At 42.2% G+C, this 21648-nt stretch overlaps 3 protein-coding genes across 4 annotated transcripts in view; all 3 read left to right on the top strand.

Moving 5' to 3' along the window:
• Positions 1-13606, top strand: part of peds1 (plasmanylethanolamine desaturase 1) — a 33040-nt gene extending 19434 nt beyond the window's left edge. Inside the window, exons 1-4 of one of the 2 annotated variants that reach the window (XM_080734214.1) lie at positions 5213-5278; positions 9415-9563; positions 10710-10835; positions 12422-13606. In XM_080734214.1, coding sequence (XP_080590340.1) covers positions 5257-5278; positions 9415-9563; positions 10710-10835; positions 12422-12568 — 444 coding nt within the window. In that variant the 5' untranslated portion in view covers positions 5213-5256 and the 3' untranslated portion in view covers positions 12569-13606. Of the gene's footprint in view, positions 1-5212; positions 5279-9414; positions 9564-10709; positions 10836-12421 lie in introns of those variants that run through there. The other variant, XM_080734213.1, reaches the window with a different exon arrangement.
• Positions 13607-17095: 3489 nt separating this feature from the next.
• On the top strand, positions 17096-18403 carry LOC308291138 (equilibrative nucleoside transporter 1-like; the record flags this gene model as incomplete). The annotated part of the gene is made up of 1 exon (XM_080733079.1): positions 17096-18403. One exon carries the CDS (start codon positions 17096-17098, stop codon positions 18401-18403), a length of 1308 nt encoding a protein of 435 aa, XP_080589205.1.
• Positions 18404-19126: 723 nt separating this feature from the next.
• On the top strand, positions 19127-20434 carry LOC308291139 (equilibrative nucleoside transporter 1-like; the record flags this gene model as incomplete). Its single annotated transcript, XM_080733080.1, has 1 exon — positions 19127-20434. One exon carries the CDS (start codon positions 19127-19129, stop codon positions 20432-20434), a length of 1308 nt encoding a protein of 435 aa, XP_080589206.1.
• Between the last annotated feature and the right edge of the window lie 1214 nt (positions 20435-21648).

Here is a 21648-nt window from a genome sequence, read left to right as displayed (position 1 = left end):
GAGATTAGAAGAGATTAAGTTGTTCATTCTCCATCCCTGATTTTTGTTGGGCTGTGTGATAATCTTAACAATACACCATTAATTAAAATGAATTATAGGACCTATACTTTTGCCGTAATGCAACAAACTATTAGATTGATTATTGAAAGAGGATGTTGTAGTTTTTCTCGCTTCAAGACAATGTTTTTTTTTTTTTTCTTTAATGTGGGACAAGTGAATTTAAAGGGTATAATTGAACTGACACTCCATAAAGAAGAGATATTTGTTGCCCAATGAAACTAGATGTATAAGAGTTAAATGTGTTTTGTTTATAGTCTCTGTCAGGTGGAAACCTCATATGTCCAAAACTGTTACTTTTCAGGATTCAAATTCAATGGGAGAAAGTATAGCAGATCTGCTACTTTAGACGCACAATATGGAGATAAATGGTTTCTGCCTCGACAGCAGCATTATAATAGGCTCTGTGCGTATACTGCGTAACTGACGCTGCCAGCTGGCAAAACAAAACGTTTCTTAGTCAAGGTTACTTTCCTTTGCTTTTCCTCCAGCTGTGTTTGATTGGCAGCAGATTTGAAGCGCTAATGAAGGCTCTGTTCCATTTAATGTAGCACAGTGGTTCTCAAACCTTTTATTTCAAGGAAGCCCATAGCTCTTGGGAGCGTACATATGGAACCAAATGGTCCATTTGGTTCCATTTGTACACTCAGAGTTACAGACCTTTTTAAGGGGTTATTTGGAACCCCCTCAAGGAACCATGAGGGTCCCTAGACCACACTTTGAGACCCACTGGTGTAGCAGAGTGTTTTCCAGTGAGCCAACATGCACAATATCAGCACCTTGACTCTGTTCGACCAGAATGGAACAGAGCCTTCATTTCTCCATAATGTCTGCTGTGCATGTAACCTATTGTCCTTTAGTCTTATCGTTACTAGTCTAAATCAACCATCTTTGCCTGGGACTACAGTAATGCACAGAGCCTACTCTGCAAATTATAAACGGAATTGTTGGTGTATTGTACATACTGTGCAGTCATCCTTGGAACTTTTATTACTGCCTTATATATGCTCCATATTCCTACATTCTATTGCTAATCTTTGAAACCATTTGACTTATTAAATTGTCCTATTACTTAACCATCTAATTAGAAAGGCAGGTGTTATGGATGTTGTTGGTATGATGGTGGTGATGGTTTTGTGTGGGTGGTTATGAAGGACTTTTAGATGTCATGAAACAATACCTTGATGCCTTTATGTTGTCTTCCATCCAGGAGGCTTACGATGTGTATAAGATGCTATTTATAAACTAAATAAAAGGTTCAATAATTATCCATTGTGGGTTTTTTTTCTTCTAAAAAAAAAATCATATTTATACTTGGGAACCCCCACCAGCACACCCTCACAAGCACTTAGAATTGTAGGATTGAGCCATTACATTTAGTTCGGTTCCACAGATAAATATTGTCTTGTCTATCTCCGGTTTCAAGTTGCAGACAGGTACTCTTTTATGACGGCTTTGAAGGAGGGTAAGTATTAGTAGGGAGTCACACTTTTCGATGGCTTTGGTAGCATAATGGTAGAATGAATCCCTCCCGGCCTATATGCTTGTACCAAATGGGTGGGGAATCAGATCAGTGGAGCTCCCTCTTATCTGGTGTTGTGCCTGTGGGTGTTACTCACCCTTTTGAAGTATAGTCAGAGAGCACTGATCCCTTGAGTATTTTTGAACAGTTGCTGTACTCTGTCGTGTCCTCTACTCTGAGCCATCCCACCCTACCATAATGAGCATAGGTCAGGTGAGTCCTAGGTGTGAGGAGGTTCAGTAGTAACCTGATCATTTTGTTTTGAGTGCTCCAGCTACTGTAGTGTCCTGAGTGCATTCCTACATGACCAGCGAGGAGATCCTGTCCAAAAATGGTATTCTTTGGTTGACTTAATACGTGAGCAACTGGAGGGCAGGCCGAGGGTCCACATGCCCCCCTTTCTCTTGATGTTTGAATGATGACTGTTAATATTATTAACAGTTATCATTCAAATGCATCATTCAAGAAGGTTGGGCAACTGGGCACTAAGAAAAAGTGGACACATTGGTGTAAAATGTACTATCTTGTCCAAAAAGGTTCAAATATAAAAGTTTTGAAAAATGGTCTTAAGTAATGTAAAGTACTATGCATGATTTGAAAAAGCACACAGTACATCATTATCAGACTTAAATTTACCCTTCAGCTTCATATGTCCAAAATGATTGGATGTAGGCCTACCTGTTTTGTAGCAATTGCAGAAATATTAGATCGCGTTCATGTAGGCCTATACTTTAAATAACTTAAAGGGATAGTTCACCCCCAAAATGTATTTTTTTCTATCGATTACTGACCCCATGGAGACTTGTATTCATGGATATTGTTGGGGTTTTGTCGCATTCCTCTGCAAACATGTGGTGACCAGCAGTGGTTTCCTATGGAGACACAAAAGTCTCCTTTGTGACTGCTTTCGTCATCAAATTATTGGCTTAGGAATGCGACAAAAACAAAACAAAAAAACCAATACATGAATTCAAGTCTCAATTGACGGGGGAACATATTTTTACTTTTTTGAACAAATTGGAGCCAGTTTTGCATTGTGGTGCCCACTCTGCCTTGGTGCCCACTCTTCCTTAGTTCCCACTCTTCCTGTTACCCATACACAAATGTGTCTCCCTGGAGTGTGTGTGTGGAAATGTAGTGGCCCCGCCTCCATCAGCACCACCCCAGTTAGCAGTGGTCTAAAGTAACTAAGATCATTTACACTTAAGAACAATTTTGAGATATTTGAACTTTACTTGAGTATTTCCAATTTCCAATACTTAGTTTTACTTCTTCTACTTCTATTGTACTTTTACTCCACTACAAGTATTTGAAAACTTAAAAAATAAATTATAATAGCCTATTATAAAACATATGTCTACATAAACCACTTCAGCCCTATTTGTATACCTACAGTATATACCTATAGCCGATCGACAAGCTCACAACGCGTTGCAGTGCCACGTTAACTTGTGAGCTTGTCGATCTGCTGTTTTTTTATTTATAAAAAATAAGTACATGTAAAACATGTGAGGTGAGTACTTTTTCCATCACTGCCAGCTACTGTAGGAGACTTTGTAGGAGATGAGGCAGCAGACAAGGACACATAGGTAGCACACTAGGACATGTGTATCTATTCTGCATCTAGCATGAGGCCCAAATTCAGAGTGAACATTTTTAACTCAAATCTTTGCTTCTGGGGGTCCCTGGAAGGCAGGAACAACATAATTTGAGACGGGGGGTCTGCCAAATACATATCTGGGGTCCTTGACATGACAAAGTTTGAGAACCACTGATAGGCCTATAGCAGCACAAGTTTCTTTTCTTTCTTTCTTTTTCTTTTTTTTCTTTTTTTTTTCAGAAAACTGTTAGGATTTAGAAGACAGTTGTAGAATTGGCCCATAGCCTATCAGTGGTTAAAGGACCTCCAAAATGATATGTATTTGGCTGCGGCCCCTTCAATTTTATCCGTCTGTAAAAAGTGCCCTTTCCAGATGAATGCAGATTTTACTATGGTGAAAGAAATGGATTATGCTTAGTTCAGTGTGGTAAAAGCAACACTCCAAACAGCCCAAAACAAACTAATTAGGGTCCTGTTTAACCTTAATCAGACTCACCTCACCGGCCACTACTCACCAGTCAAGCGTGGCGTGGCTCAGGGTAGATAACAGAGTACAGCATCTTGCAATGGGCCTGGTGTACAAGATACACTACTATGTACCTGACAAAATACTTTAAAAACGTCAAGGATGTCCACAATTACAACACCAGAGGCAGCGCCACAGATCATGTTCAACCCAGATTCAACTCAAACAAACAAAGGGTCAAAAAAGTTCTCCTGCTATACCACCAAAATGTGGAACGCGAAGGCCTTAAAGGAGTGCCAATCTCTAACATCCTTTAAAACTAGCTGAAAAACCAATAAACCAGCCTAACTGCCCCCTCCCCCTTCTTTATACTTTTTTGCACTGTTTTCTTTTTTGCTGAAGATATCTACTGCATAGTACTGTGTTCTGTCCGTCTGTCATTCAATGTTATATGAGTTAAAAAGAAGGATCTCGACGGAAATAAGCTTTGCCTTACCTGAGTTTCCTTTTAGTTGACCTTATCAGTGAACTGTAGCCTACTACTACTACTACTACTACTACTAATAATAATAATACATTTTATTTATAAGGCGCCTTTCAAGGCACTCAAGGTCGCTTGAGTTCAAAATCACAATTAAAAGCAGAAGAAGCTGAACAGTTTGCAGCAGAGCAACATAATTCAATGAGGTGCAGGCATAATGCCTGCCTAAACAGGTGAGTTTTCAGTTGGGTTTTAAATGTGGGGATTGACTGAATGACAATTTCTGATTTCAGGGGGGAGGGGGTTCCAGAGGTCAGGTACTGTCATGAAAGTAACTGTACCTTTTCCTATGCAATACTTCTAATAAATACCTCAATCAATCAATCAATCAATCAAGTATCAAGCACCGAAAATAGCAGACCTCCAAGCTCGCAGAGCTTGGAGGTCTGCTATTTTCGATGTTTTCACCAAAAGGCCCTTTTCGAAAAATTTCAGCCCCTGCCTCTCTAACATTCTCTCCACGTCCCTGCCCAGAAGCAAATAATATGGCAAGAGTCTTCAACAGGGGGTCCGGGGGGTCCCCAGAGTTACTACAGGGGGTCCTTCAAATCTTTGACTGATAGAAACTTTTTTCTTCTTGTTTATATTAACCACTTGAACCCTAGTGTCCATATTGTGAGCTTGTAGATCGTCTATTTTCGGCAAAGAGGTTTGGTGTAGAGGGGAAAAGAGCAGACTAAGTACATAATGAAAGGTCAAGTTTATTAAGGTTTCAAGTGGTAGGCCTATCTGAAAACACAAACTGACATAAATCCAAAATACACTGATGATTGTGCGGTCATTCAAAGTTTCAAACAATTAAACTATGGAATCTTTGAAAAGGTTGTCATCTCTCTCTCAACGAGGGGTCCTTGGCCTGAAAACGTTGAAGACCCCTGTAATATGATGTTCACTCTGAATTTGGGTCTTGCTCTTGCCTCAAGCTAGATGCAGAACAGATACACGCCACTAGGACTTGACAGAGGGCTGTTCTTCCTCTTTTCACGCGGCCGCGGCGCGTCACCCAACCACGAGCGTTCTATTGTAAAAAAATACCGGCGTGCGCGCGCACGTAGCCATTAAGCGACAAGATGGCGGTCGCCGCCGGATCAGGTAAAGCAACACCGAGATAAATACACTATCATTGCGTTAAATTCACAGCGAAACGCTCCGATAACGCCACGTAACGTCGCCCCGTCGCAGTAAAAATACTAATAAAACAATAATTAGCGGCGTTAGAATGAAAAACGAGGTATTTTTTGGTAACGCCGAACAGTTTGGATGTGGCTTCTTGTTGAGACACACAGGAGGAAGGCTGCTTCTCGTTCCGACTCGTTAACGTGTCGTTTTTTTTTGGGTCAGAGTTCGCTTAATAACAATTAAATGAATTATTAATACTATTGCTAATATGTTATGTTAATGTAAATCGCGCTAGTTAACGTCAGGGGCGTCTCTTGTATGTGTGTGGGTTAGCTTTTTAAGCTAGCCTTCAGCTTGCTAGCTGCATGTAGGCGTTGTTGCGTTTATACTTCGCCGTACGACGATTATTCGGCAGAAAAAAAAGAGTGTCGCACGACACAAAATGACGACGTCATTATCGCACGTCTAAAAAACACAAAACGCACGCGGTTGTTCGGCGTTATAGCGTCATTTATGTTTTTATTGCGTTGAAAAAAGTGCGTCATTTTGAACCCAGGAGCAGGAGTATTTTTATAGAGCACTAAATCATCTGTCCCGTGACGTTTGTAACAATAACGTCCAGACCAGCCGGTGTCGCTTGCCGAATTATGTGTGTGACGCATTCTGTAATAATGTCTACCACGTCCCGGGTCTTCAACGTTTTCAGGCCACGGACCCCGTAGTTGAGAGAGATGAAGCAGGGGAGGGACCCCCACAGCCTTTTCATAGATTTCCATGTTAGTTTCATCGTTTGACAGCACAATCCTCTGTGTATTTTGGATTCATTGTCAAGCCTCTTTGCCTAAAATAGCCGATATACAAGCTCACAGTTGTGACCTTGTAGATCTGCTATTTTTGGTTAAAGTTCTTTTCAGGATATGGACACTAGGGTTCAAGTGCAGGCACATAAAAAAGGAGAAAAAAAGTTTCAGTTTCTATCACACAAGGATTTAGAGGACCCCCTGTAGTAACTCTGAGGACCCCCTAGGGGGGTTTAAACCCTTTTTTCATATCGGGGTCCATTATTTATTGGGCCTTTGAGCCACGGACCACCATTTGATGATATTTAGCCTCTCAGACCTAAAACTTTGAATATTTTGTTGTCGTTGTATAAGATTTCCACATTTCCATGCCGTATTGATGTTGGTACCTACCATATAGTAAAGATGACAGGCAAAATGTTGATCAAAATACAAATTTGTCTACAATCTCTAATTGTGTAGACCTCTTGTAAATTAAGTATGCAGATGTTAAACAATTATTTAACTTTGTGTAAAATGGAACCAAATGGAAGGGTCCATTTGGTTTAATTGTACACACTCAAGAGTTAAAGATCTAAAAGGGTCCATTTGGTTACCACCAAAAAAAGGGATGTACTTAAGAATATTGTAACCTTGTTTAAAAAGGTGTCATATAATCCCATGAGGGATGGGCCACGAGGTGGCATGACACTCAAATAAAATAATTCATTCATTCATTCACCACCAACTCTCCATCATTTAGCTGGGGACCACCTGGAACCCCCTCTAGGACCACGGGTGGTCCCCGAACCACTGGTTTAAATGAATCTCACACACCCAATGTGTTCTTCACTGCAGTGGCAACGAGAATGAATCCATGCATCATTTATCTAATTAGAACTAAAACTAGAACAAAAAAAAAATTATTAAACATTTCTCAACCTTTACCCTCCCAAGTTTGGGCATTATTTGATACCAGTCTTTTCCATCCCCATGTTAAGTGTTTATTTAACTCTGAGAAGGGTACACAATGAAACCAAATGTTCACGGGTCCATTTGGTTCCATTTGTACCCTCTCAGAGTTACAGACCGTAAAGGGTCCCTGCGCCCCACATTGAAAACCAGTGGTCTACAAACATGTCTGACTAAAAGCCTCGTCATGGCCAGCTGTGAGTGACATTTGCTTTGACTAGAGCCGTCTTCAATTTGTGGAAATAATGAGGAGAGGGGAAAGCTGTTGGTTATTTATGACCACCTGTCTTAGTATGTTGAATTAAAGGTCCTGGAAGTGATATTTTAAGTGTTAAATAGCTCTATATTGTGATGGATTGCTATAGCGTTTAGTATATACTTTCTCTAGTGTGTTTGTTCAGTAACAGTGTTGGCTCTATATTGTGATAGTAATCATTGCTATAGTGTTTGTTCAGTAACAGTGTTAAATAGCTCTATATTGTAATAGGATTCATTGCTATAGTGTGTTTGTTTAGTAACAGTGTTAAATAGCCCTATATTGTGATAGGATTAGTTGCTATAGTATATATAGTTTGTTCAGTAACAGTAAGAGTCTCCCTGTCTGCAGCTCCTATAAACAAACTACACTTTCAGGTTGGAATTGGGATACCAATTTGATCCAATTAGGAGAGAGAAGTGATGCAGGATATACATGTGAAATTGAAAGTGATGACACACAGAAATGAGCAGACACAATTGGAACCGGAACAGTGACACCATACAATTTAAGCTGATAGATAGATAGGTACTCTCCTCATTGGATGAAATGTGTGACCCCACCCGAACATGTATTTTCTGAGGATTGAACAAATATTCATGGGAACACACATTTTCAGAAGGACACCAATTTCATCCAATCAGGCATGAGATTACAGGCACACAGGATAAACGAGTGAAATGGGAAGTGATTTTATATGAAAAGAATGAGCAGACACAATTGGACATGGAATATTATAAAAATGAAGTTGATAAATGATCTATCACTGTTATAGAACATACACACTAGCAATGATTACTATCACAATATTGACTCAATTGAGCTATTTAACACTGTTGCAGTACAAACACTATAGCAATAATTAATATCAGAACAGAGATATTTGACACTATTGCAGCAAATAATTGTAAAACGGTTTGCTTTAACAAAAAAATTCCACTTACTGCACCTTTTAATAATTTCATATATTTGGAAGGGTACAATCTCGATATTTCTACGTCCCATTAGTTCGACTAAGGGTTAGGGCATCGTTTTACTGAGGTCATGGATTCGGTTAGGTTTAGGCATTGTAGCATTTACCAGGTTAACATTCACTAGGTGGTTAGCATTCACCAGCGTCGGCAGGTTAACATTTCACCAGGTTGGCATTCACCAGCGTCAAACTAATGCGAAGTCGAACAAATGTTATGTTGCTATATCAACACGCTCCCATTTGGAACAACTGTGAGCGGCGGCAGTGGCTCAGGTGGTAGTGCGGCTGCTTGGGAATCAGAACGTTCCCGGTATGATGATACTGGCATCTGTATCGGAACAGCACCCATATGGAAATTATGGACAGATGCTGGTTAAAAATTACAATTTGGTTGATTTTATTATTTTGGTTTTGTTATTTTGTTACACCTTTTGTTCTAGGTTGACAATAATCTGCATGTAGAACACTGGTTCTCAAACATGTTTGTGACAAGGACTCCCAAGTTGATATACATATTAGGCTGCGGACCCCATCTGAAAAATGCGTTGTTTCGAGCTTGTAGATCTGCTATAATTTTGATGTTTTTGTGAGGCTGTAGTATGTAGGGCTGTCACGATTACATTTTATGTTGTCAATAATTGCGATTAACAATTTAATTGTTTTTGTCGCTGAACACTGGAGCTTATGAATAAAATCTATATTTCTGTTTGGCTTTGAAGTTGCACAAGGCAAATATGACAAATAACCTAAATATACAAAGGAATGACTGGCATATTTAATAACTAATCTTTTTTTATTACATTTTTAGTGGAAATGGCCGATCTACAAGCTTGTAGATCGGCTATTTCCACTACTTTTTGAAAGTGTTTGAAACTATCGGAACATTTCTCAACATGGAAATGATGACAAAAATAATTGCGATTACCTCAAATAATTGCGATTAGACGATTTTGTAATAATTGTGACAGGCCTAGTAGTGTGATCAAGTAGGCCGCTAATTCACAAAAGAAAAACACAAAAAGGTAGAATATGGAGATAAGAGTTTTCTGCTCCGACAGCAACGATATATCGGCGCATCCCTAATTTGGTGTGGCTTTTTGTTTTTTTGTTTTTTGTTCTTACTCCACAGGCGTTAAGGTTCCTCGTAATTTCCGGCTTCTTGAAGAGCTGGAAGAAGGTCAGAAAGGTGTAGGAGACGGCACGGTCAGCTGGGGTCTGGAGGACGACGAGGACATGACCTTAACACGATGGAGAGGCATGATTATAGGACCCCCGAGGGTGAGTGAGGCCACACCCACCACATAACCATAAGCCAGGGGTCTTCAACGTTTTCTGGCCAGGGACCCCTACATGTTGTATAAATTTGTGATGCAGATTTTCTTAGTGTTTTTGGTTAACTTGACCTTTCACTCTGTACTTGTTCTGCTCTTTTTTACCTCTACACCAAACCTATTTGCCGAAAATAGCCGATCTACAAGGTCTCAACGCCTCGCACAGAGCTTGTAGATCTGCTATTTTTGGCTAAAGTTCTCCTCGGAATAGGGATGCGAGGGTTCAAGTTGTTAATTTAAAAGAATTATCCTATCACACAAGGATTTGGCGGCCCCCCTGTATACTCTAAGGACCCCCTAGGGGTCCCGGACCCCCTGTTGAAGACCCGTGCCATAAGCTATCGCAGTGGTTGTGAAAAGTAATTTAATGTCATACACAAGTGGGTCCATTTGGTTGCGTTTTGTACACGGTCAGGCTTACAGACTTGTATGGTTCATTTGGTTCCATTTGTAGAGTTACAGACCTGTAACGGTTCATTTGGTTGCATTTACAGAACTGAGTTACAGAATCGTATTCGTAAGGTGCCATTTGGTTGAATTTTTTGTAGCCTACACTCAGTCACAAGGGTCCATTTGGTTCAATTTGTACACTCAGATTGTTCTGTAACAGGGGTCTACACAGCTCTTTAATATAAACAGAAAACGCATTTTCAGGCGGTTGCCAATTTAAACCAATCAGGAGAGGGAAGCCCACAAAGATTATTTATCAGATGGTGTTCCAGTTCAAACGGTCTCCGCCCAATTCTTTGTCACCAGTTATACTTGTTTGTCCTGTGTGAGTGCTCTCCTGATTGAATGAAATTGGTATCCCAGCCTGAACTGTTCTCTAAAGAGCTGGAGAGATACAGACTTAACTGTTGCTGAACAAACTCTATAGCAAAGATTACTATGGGAACATAGTAATCTTTTAACACTTGCTTACACAAAAGAATGCACAGCACCTTTAATGAAAAGCAGGTTGTTTTGTGTGTGATCCACAGACAATCAATGAGAATCGCATTTGTGCCTTAAGGTGGAATGTTAATATAGTGTGTGTGTGTGTGTGTGTGCGTGTGTGTGTGCGTGCGTGCGCGTGTGCTTGAGTGATCCACAGACAATCTATGAGAATCGTATGTACAGTCTTAAGGTGGAATGCGGGCCCAGATACCCAGACACGCCGCCGTTCGTCAGATTTGTGACGAAGATAAACTTGAATGGCGTTCACAACTCCAATGGTGTGGTGAGTTTCAAACCTGTCTAACTTGATATTAATTATGCATGAAATGCAATGCTCGTGTAGAATGTAAGCTTGTTGCTACAGAACAGGGGTGTAAGAAGTACCCAGATCTTCTTTATCTTCATTTGGCACTATCCATTTCTAATCAATAGAGCAATAGGTACAGTAAGTAAAGTTAAACCTGGTCAAGCCATATGGCCCATAGGTCAGGAATCAGGATCCTTTCTCCTGTTTCTATAGTGTGAGCATTGATGTATAAGTGTACACCCCCTGGACATGAAGCTAGTATGTCGCAGGGACTTGCCCCCCAATCCAACCCTTGATGCGGACTCCCAAGCAGGGTCTCTTTAGTCTTTGGTATATGACCCGGCCAGGGATCGATCCCCGACCTCCCATCTCAGGGAAGACGTTGGGGAATTTAAGGAGCCCGTTTCTACCACCGCAACGTGAGGCGGGACTACGGCTGCTATGACGCAATCGCCGCTGCGGTTCAAATTGTTAAGCAAAGAGCCGTCGGCGACGGGGTTCCACCTCTTTCACTGATTGCTTTGGTTCCCATGGAATTAGTGGAGCAAAGTGGAGTATGCATCAGCCCTATAGTGTCTTTGTATAAACTTGCAGATGATTCCATAACAATCAGTTTTCACTCCACAAAATATCCAAGCCAAAAACAGCCGATCTACAAGATGGCAACATGTCAAGTTGTGAGCTTGTAAATCTACTGTTGGCCTGGCCCCCAGCATTCACCTCAGAATAAAGACACTAGGGTTATATAGTAGTTCTTTTTTATTTTGCTTGTCAAAAATAAAGTGTAATGACACTTTGTGGGAGGTTTTGGGTTGTGCGTTTACCTTGCCATGATGTAACTAGACCAATTGGCGGGGTGTATCGCTCATTCGCTTAATTGCTTCATTAGAGTGTCTGCCCTGAGATGTCGGGGATCGATCCCGGGCTGGGTCATACCAAAGACAAAAAAAAGTGCCTCCCTGATTGGCACTCAGCATCAAGGGTCGGATTGGGGGATAAGTCCCTGAGACATACTAGCTTCATGTCCAGGGGGTGTACCGGTACTTATACATCAACTCTCACGCTAAAGAAACAGGAGATGGGCTCATATGGCTTGACAAGTCTTACTTTACTTCATTGTTTAGAAATGGATAATGCCAAATAATCACAAAACCCAATACAAAGAGGGTTTCAAGAAAATTGTTAGTTATAATAATTATTAGAATGACTCAAATTGGTTAACATTTCACACACGCTTTGTATTGCGCTTTACATTTAATTGGGCTAAACCTAATTCTCATAAAAATGACAAAACCCGTCCGTAAAAACATGAATCCAATCGCCGATTGCCAACATATTTGCCATATCGTCCAACCTTGTGACGTGACACTGCTGCCCTTTAAGACAGTCAGTCACTAAACACTTTGCTTACTAGATAATAGGGACAATCTCCCCACTGTAATCATCAGCTTTTCCAATTCTGGTATCGGAACAGTGATCTTACATTACAACCCAATTACCACGCCCGACTTGTGCGCTCACACTGTGCTTGCTCACGGGCCCTGTCTTTGGTTTGTCACCAGGTGGATACCAGGGCGGTGTCTGCGCTGGCTAAGTGGCAGAACTCGTACAGCATCCGCGTGGTCCTGCAGGAGCTCAGACGACTGATGATGTGCAAGGAGAACATGAAGCTGCCTCAACCTCCCGAGGGTCAAATCTACACCAACTGAACCCCCCGGTCCAATCCAGCCACCATCAGAAAACCAACCAGATGGGTCAGAAGAATCTACACCAACTGAATTCGAACGCCCACCACCCCCTCCAGAGGGTCGAATCTACACCCAACTGAATCCAAACACCTTACCCATCAGAACCAACCAGAGGGTCGAATCTGAAGCAAGCAGAACCATCCAAACCATCACCACTTCCACTCTTCCTCTCTGCTGAAAGAAAACTTCCAAATTTACTTCCTTCTGTTTCCCCGCTCCTTCCTTTTCCTCCTTTCTCTCTCGCTCTCCCTCTCTTTTTCGTTTGACTTCATCCCTCCATCTTCTCATCTCGTGACATTCAGTCACCTGCCAACGCTTGGCGTCACACACACACACACACACACGAACACATACACACTTGCACTCTATACTTGTGAAGACATCGTCATTTTCGGACGGTTGTTTCCCTAAATTCTAATCTTTACCATTCGTTTTTGCCCATTTCAAAATCCAAACCTAAAGCCCGAGTTTAATTTGCCGGCCGGTGTATCATGCACCTCAGAACAGCAGATCTACAAGCTCACGCTGCGTGTTGTGAGCTTGTAGAGCGGCTATTTTGGGGGGTGGGCATGAGCGCAGCACACAACTTGGAGTATGAATCAAACCTGAATGTAAAAAAAAAGAGGGCAGGAAAGGTGTCCTCCCATTGTCTATTTCTCTGTACCTCACAAGTATAGTAACACACACACACATATATACAATGAAGAGAACAGATATACACAAGCAAACATAAGTATGTACCTAAATTAACACACACACACACACACACACACACACACACACACACACACACACACGCTGTCCATGAATTCATTCTCAGGCGCTCAGGCCCACTCCCCTCCCCTCTACCCCTTCCCATCACTGGAGTTGTGTGTGTGTGTGTGTGTGAGACACACACCAGGCGCGATCATTCAAATACTGTACATCTTAACTAATCTTTTTTTATTATTTGTTATAAATGCAGATTGTACAATAACATAAATAATCTTATTGAGTGTACGTCGTGTGTGTGGCCTTTTTGTTGGTTGAAAATTGACGATATGTCAATATTATATCGTTGGGCGTCGGGCAAAAGCCATGCATCTCCAGATTTTTTCTTGTAAATGAATGCCATACTGTGTTGTAGATTGTCGGGCAAAAGAAGCAAACCGCTATAATTACATTGGCTCCATTTGAACATAACTTGTGCAATCTTTCCACCCGACAGCGACGATATTCTTGCGTAGTTCAGTTTGCTGCTCACCACGAAAATATAGAGTATCTGTCGATATTTTTCAGTAATTTCTTTCATTTGGATTCTATAGAAGCCAGCATGTCTTCTATGGAAGCATGTTGCGCAGCAAAAACAGCCCATCTACAATGTCTACATGTAGATATTTTCTGTCATTTGTAGTATTCAAACTAGCAATATGTTGCATTTACTATAAAATCGTAATAGCCTCATGTCATACTTTTGTACAAAAGCAAACAGCAGGTTTCGATTGAGAAAAAAGTAAGAAATGTGTGGGGTCTGATTTCCAGCTACAGAATTATTTGGTTCGGGGTTTAAAATTTCTGGTCCCTAGATGATTCGGGTTTACAGAGGGGAGAGAGACTGGAGGATGAGGTCATTAGGGATAACTGAAGAAGATGCAGTAGCATCGAAACGTCAGTATATATATTTTTTGTACTAAAACCTAAATAAAAGGCTTCATTTGTCCGTGCTGCTCCAGTGTCTCCTCTGCAATCTTCTGTCCCTGCTCCTGTGATGCACCGGACTAGGCTGAGATCCCTTTATTCTTTTGATACTTTACTTTCCCCAAATACACCATCTATGGAGAAATGGGCTAGTGTAGAAATGTTGACCCCCATTTATGTAAAAGAAAACGATGCTTGACAATAGAACTAAAACCAGCAAAACCAGCAATCTCTCTTTGTCCAGTGTAATGAGTTGGGAATGGATCTGAATTCAAACCTAAACATCCATGTGCGAGGAGGAGGGCTTGGTACCTTTGCCATTTGCATGTGTTGATGGTGGGTTGTCTACTCATAATTAGATGAGGAATATATTATGTGTGTTTTGGAGACCATCAATGAAGAAATGCATGAGTGAATATTAAGTATGGGTGAATGAATATAAAGTAGGTATAGTAGGTCTATCTGACATGAAGCCACCAGGAACATTTTATATCTTTTGTCTCCCTCTCCTGGAGTAGCGAGGTAATTGCAATTACTCTGAAGTGAAAAGGGGAAAAACGGACCTGAGGCATAATAATGGCATCTATCCCTGATTTGTGAGATTGTTTAGTTGGGCATCACTATGATTCCACCTGGCCAACATAGAAAACAAGTATTGTAAAGGTTATAGGCAATAATATATTTGTCCAAGTCCTGGTATTTGCAAGACCAGACTCATTGAGTCTAAAAGTCTGCAACATATTTGGTTTACAGTGAACTTTGTAAACTGGAAATGCATGAACAAGTTGAAGTGTTCCATGTTGTTCATTGAGTTGTCAGTTCAGATGAGTGCTGGGGTTTATTTGGCTGGCCAAGGACAGAAGGACCAGCTGCTTCAGATCTACTTATAGTAAGTAAATACATTTTATTTATAAAGTACCTTTCTAAACAATGTTACACGGTGCTGCACAATGGACAACAATACTAGTAAGGCACCTGAGGGTGACAATTAAGCGACCTCGAGGTCGCATCATGACATGTCTTGGCCATCTGGCCAGTGATGTATATCGGACCAGTTACCCATATATGGAGACCCCTGGTACCCATATATGGAGCTCCATGTACTGTATGGAGATATGCTTTGAGGGCCCAAACATGCTTACTCCGGTATTTGGTTATGTGAAAGTCCTATGGTGTCTATGACATCTGACATCATACCATTTTAACTTTAAGCCCAATTGCCCATAGCCCATACATGAAGATCCCTGTCTGTAGTACCAGCCACAAATGGGCTGTCTTGGCCATATATGGTTTCTGTTAGTGTGGTATGTGGCCGAAGTGGCCTCCATATATGGGCATTCCCATATGAAGTCCTGTTAGATATGGGCTTAATATTGATGACATCAGGGAGGCCTATGGGCATATAAGGGATTCTGTTAATGTGACATCACAGTGAAGCCAGAGCGTGATGTCAGAGCGGCAAACCCATTCTGTTAGAGTGGTTCCCCTAACATCACAGTGATGTCAGAGCGGCAAACCCATAGACCGTAAGAAAGAGTACACGTTCAGACGGAGACATGGTGTGCCGTTTCACATACTAAACTGCGACCTTTGGTCGCAAACTCACAATAAACAATGAAATGGGCAACAATATAAACAATGAAGTTAAAACAAGGCACATAAGACTTCGCTAGAGCAATAACACAAGAAGTAAGAAAAGCTTGTTTGTATCGACTATTTGACTTTAGGTCATCAGGCTGAGGCTGTGAGCCACTCTGCTACATAGTGTTTGTGAGGCCCAGGAAAGGGTCCTCAGATCTCTGCCACATTTTAAAGTTACCAGTCAAGTTTGACCAGTCTGTTACTTTTAACTGCTCTTAACTCAACACAAAAGACAAAACACTTAAATCACCACCATGTGTGTTGTGCGTGCTCTGCTCAGAGACAATTGCAAAATGCACTGCTGCATTTTGTTTTGCAGTTGTGTTGATATTCCATGCATCTGTTGTCTCCCTCTCCTGGTGGAGCAAAGTAATTGCTGGTGAAAAGGGGAACATAATGGCATCTATCCCTAATACATAAGATTAGAAGATGTATTAGGACCTGCACACATTTTGTCCAGGTCCTGGTATTTGCAAGACTTGTGACTCATTGAGTCTAATGTCTGAACCAGTAAACTGGATACCGGTAAGCATGTTGACAGTTGACAGTATTCCATGTTGTTACTACTTATTGTTTTGGCCAGTGGTTCTTGACATTTTCAGGCTGCATGGGACCTCCAAAATAATCATATTTGAAGCACTTAGTAATTAGCGAGAAAAAAAAACCCTGCTGTGTGTGTGTGTGTGTGTGTGTGTGTGCGCGCGCGCGTGTGTGTGTGTGTGTGTGTGTGTGTGTGTGTGTTGTGAGTTTGTCTAGCTATACTTATGGGGACTAAATGCATGTTCACACAGTCACCTGCAGGGGACCTCTGACAGTGTGGGGACAAAATAGTAGGTCCCCACAACGGTTAGGTTTAGGGATAGAGGTTAGGATAAGGCCACAGGACTTGCATAAAAATGAATGGAAGTCTATGTAATGTCCTTACAAGTGATGTAAATATATAGTGTGTGTGTGTGTGTGTGTGTGTGTGTGTGTGTGTGTGTGTGTGTGTGTGTGTGTGTGTGTGTGTGTGTGTGTGTGATAAACTGTGAGCTCATCTGTGATTGGACTAGGTTTGTCCAGATTATATGATCTGTTTATGATCACAGCTGATATGACGTCGGAGGCATTACTTTCATTACTGCTCAGTGTTATTGAAGAACTTTCACAGACCTTCGATCAGACTTTGTGATGGCCACCAACTTACCGAGGGATAACTATCATGCAGTGTGGATAACTTTCTTCATCTTGGGCCTAGGAGGTCTGCTGCCATGGAATTTCTTCATTACAGCAACAATGTACTTCACCAGTAGGTTGAAGGATCCGTCCATCGATGGCGGTGGCGGTTGTAATGGTACTGTGGTTGGCGGGGACACACAGAACACTCTAGAATCAATCTTCAGCAACGCAATGACGCTGTCTGCCATGGTGCCCAAGCTCATCTTCAGCTGCCTCAACTCCTTCATCCACCAGAGGATTCCTCAGAAGCTGCGTATCTCAGGCAGTCTGACGGCCATCCTGGTGGTCTTCCTGTTGACGGCCGTGCTGGTGAAGGTGGAGATGGCACCAACAACCTTCTTCTGTCTCACCATCATCAAAATCATCTGCATCAACTCCTTTGGTGCCATTTTCCACGGCAGCCTGTATGGACTGGCAGGGTTGCTGCCTGTGTCTTACACTACACCTATTGTGAGTGGGGAAGGTCTGGCCGGCATCATAACTGCCGTCTCCATGATCTGTGCTCTGGCCACTGCCTCAGCTCTGCAGGACAGTGCCTTTGGCTACTTCATGACAGCCTGCGTTGTCATCCTACTGGCCATCCTCTCCTACCTCGCGCTGCCCAACAGTGAGTTTTTCTGTTTCTACATGGAGAACAACAGACTCAGGAAATCCACTGACCAGGAGAACAAGCAGGACAAGCCAGATGTTGTGGTCAGTACGACCGAAGAGGAGAACAAGCCTGTTGTTTCTGTTTGTGCCATCTTCAAACAGATCTGGGTGATAGCCATTTCTGTGTGTTTCATATTCACCATCACCATCGGTGTGTTCCCAGCAGTCACAGTGGACGTCCAGTCCACGATAGCTGACGGAGGAGCCTGGGACACCTACTTCATCCCCGTCTCATGTTTCCTGCTCTTCAACGTGATGGACACCGTTGGGAAGAGCCTGACTGGCGTCTGTAAGTGGCCGGGTGCAGACAGTATCTGGCTTCCCATCCTGGTGGGTGTGCGGGTGGTATTCGTACCTCTGTTCATGCTGTGTAATGTGCAGCCTCGTCACTACCTTCCTGTGTGGTTTAGCCACGACTCCTGGTACATCCTCTTCATAATCATGTTTGCATTCTCCAACGGATACCTGGTCAGCCTGTGCATTTGTTTTGCACCAAAGATGGTTGCACAGCATGAAGCAGAGACAACAGGAGCCATCATGGTCTTCTTCCTATGCCTGGGACTGACGCTGGGTTCAGCATTCTCGTTCGCCTTCAGAGCCTTGATCTAGAACAGGGATCTTCAATGTTATTTTTAGGCCAAGGACTCCTAAGGGGACGATGCAGGGACAGCCTACTTGCAGATACTACAGTATATGAATGAATGATAACCACCTTTATTGAAGAATATAACATTACAAAGAAATTGAGTTTAAGATTTGCAATTCTGCCTCCTGAGCAGATTTATTTTAAAATGTGGCCATAATATTTTTGTAGCTTAAACCATTCATTATTATGTCCAAATTATGTTCAAATAATTGCAAATGCTTTACTTTCTTTTCAATAACATTTGTGCTTGTATTATTATTTTTATTTTAATATGGTTTAAACTGTATACAGATCAGGAATGTTTTCATCATTAAACACAAAATCCATTCTTCCACTTTCTTTCATGCAGCTCCAAGGTGGTGTGTGGTGTGTCTCCCATTTGCGCTCCTTCTCAATGCGTACTCCAAGGAACTTGATCTCGCTGACCCCTTCCCGTCCTCTGAGCTATGCTGTGTGTGTGTGTGTGTGTGTGTGTGTGTGTGTGTGTGTGTGTGTGTGTGTGTGTAATAAACTGTGAGCTCATCTGTGATTGGACGAGGTTTGTTCAGGTTATATTACCTGTTTATGATCACAGCTGATATGGCGTTGGAGGCGTTACTTTCAGAGTCAGATACCATGCGGTAAAAACCTTTATTTCATGACACTGCTGCTCAGTGTTATTGAAGAACTTTCACAGACCTTTTGTTATGGCCACCAACGCACCTAGGGATAATTATCATGCAGTGTGGATAGCTCTCTTCATCTTGGGCCTAGGAGGTCTGCTGCCATGGAACTTCTTCGTGACAGCAACAACGTACTTCACCAGTAGGTTGAAGGACCCGTCCGTCGATGGCGGTGGCGTGGGTAATGGTACTACGGTTGGTGGAGACACAAGGAACACTCTGGAATCAATCTTCAGCAACGCGATGACTCTGTCTTCCATGTTGCCCCTGCTCATCTTCAGCTGCCTCAACTCCTTCATCCACCAGAGGATTCCTCAGAAGCTGCGTATCCTAGGCAGCCTGACGGCCATCCTGGTGGTCTTCCTGTTGTCGGCCGTGCTGGTGAAGGTGGAGATGGCACCAACAACCTTCTTCTGTCTCACCATCATCAAAATCATCTGCATCAACTCCTTTGCTGCCATCTTCCAGGGCAGCCTGTATGGACTGGGAGGGTTGCTGCCTGTGTCTTACACCACACCCATCATGAGTGGGGAAGGTCTGGCCGGCACCGTGGCTGCTGTCTCCATGATCTGTGCTCTGGCCACTGCTTCATCTCAGCAGGACAGTGCCTTTGGCTACTTCATCACGGCCTGCGTTGTCATCCTACTGGCCATCCTCTCCTACCTCGCACTGCCCAGCATAGAGTTTTTCCATTACTACATGGAGAACAACAGACCCAGGACATCCACTGACCAGGAGAACAAGCAGGAAACGCCAGATGTTGTGGTCAGTACGGCCGAAGAGGAGGACAAGCCAGTTGTTTCTGTTTTTGCCATCTTCAAACAGATCTGGGTGATTGCCATGTCTGCATGTTTCATCTACACCATCACCATTTGTACGTTCCCAGCAGTCACAGTGGACGTCCAGTCCACTATAGCAGATGGAGGAGCCTGGGACACCTACTTCATCCCAGTCTCATGTTTCCTGCTCTTCAACGTGATGGACACCGTTGGGAGGAGCCTGACGGGCGTCTGTAAATGGCCGGGTGCAGACAGTATCTGGCTGCCCATCCTGGTGGGTGTGCGGCTGGTCTTTGTACCGCTGTTCATGCTGTGTAACGTGCAGCCTCGTCGCTACCTACCTGTGTGGTTTAGCCACGACTCCTGGTACATCCTCTTCATGATCCTGTTTGCATTCTCCAACGGATACCTGGTCAGCCTGTGCGTTTGTTTTGCACCAAAGATGGTTGCACAGCATGAAGCAGAGACAACAGGAGCCATCATGGTCTTCTTCTTGTGCCTGGGACTGACACTGGGTTCAGCATTCTCATTCGCCTTCAGAGCCATGATCTAGAAGGGGGATCTTCAGTGTTTTAGTTTTTAGGCCAAGGACTCTGTTACGTCCCCGTCTAGGGGAAAAAGGGGATGCAACATAAATTGGGAGTGATTTAGGATAACTGCATACACATACGCACACTCGTAACAGACTCCTTAGGGAACGAAGCAGGGACCCCCAACTAGAGGATGCTATGAATGAATGATGACCACCGTTTTTGAAGAGTGTAGTACAACAAAGAGTTTAAGAGTTGCATTTCTGCCTCCGGTGCAGATTTATTTTACTCAAGTCAGTCATTATTATGTCCAAACTTCGGCCATAATATTTTGTAGCCCAAGTCATTATTATGTCCAAATTGTGTTCAAATAATTACAAATGTTTTACTCTCTATTCAAAACAGGTTTCAATTTAATTAGGTTTAAAGTTTAAACTGTACAGACCAGCAGGTTCGCACAAAGGTCGCCAGTGCTTTATCATTAAACACAACAGTAAAATGCAACCCTATTCCACTTTCTCTCATGCACAATGCACCCCATGGGGAGGGTTTATAAAGTGGCTTTTCAGCTTGTAGATCAGCTAACTGACATGTAACAGCAGTCATTCACTGATTGCACAGTCAGAGACGTGAATGACACATTACCTGTAGTAGGTGCTCCTGCTACAATAACCTCACATTTGTGCGAGATTTGTCTTCGATGTGCATCTAAGACAAATCTCTATGAGAACTAGTATTGAAAAGATGCACTCCAGCCTCTCATGGCTCACTATTGAGCAAAGGATTTCTTCGGGCTTGGCTACATTTCTCTGTTGTATTATTAATTCAAAGACTCCCTTGTTTCTGTTTGACCAGGTAGATTATTGTAATAACAGACATTCTTGCAATACTAGATATGCTGTTAATGGGCACATTAATGTACCTAGTTCAAACACTAATTCAATGAGAAGAACTGTCATTTATAGAGCCATAGACTATTGGAACAAATTACCACTTAACATTCGTCTAACTCAAAATAAATCAGCCCTTAAGAAAAAAAAGTGCTGAGGTATTTACTGGAAAGCAGTTAGGAATAGCTTCAGGATAAATTAATTTGTAAAAGTTATTTCCTGCTAGTATTTATTTAATCTATATCATAATGTACTAATGTGAATTAATGCAATTTAATGTTGTTGTAGTTTTATTGTGGTGTTTTATTTTATTTTATTGCTTTTTAAAAATGTATTTGTAATATGTC

This window comes from Nannobrachium achirus, assembly GCF_963921795.1.
Source record: "Nannobrachium achirus genome assembly, chromosome: 9".
NCBI lineage: Eukaryota > Metazoa > Chordata > Actinopteri > Myctophiformes > Myctophidae > Nannobrachium > Nannobrachium achirus.
This window is presented reverse-complemented; position numbering and strand designations above follow the sequence as displayed.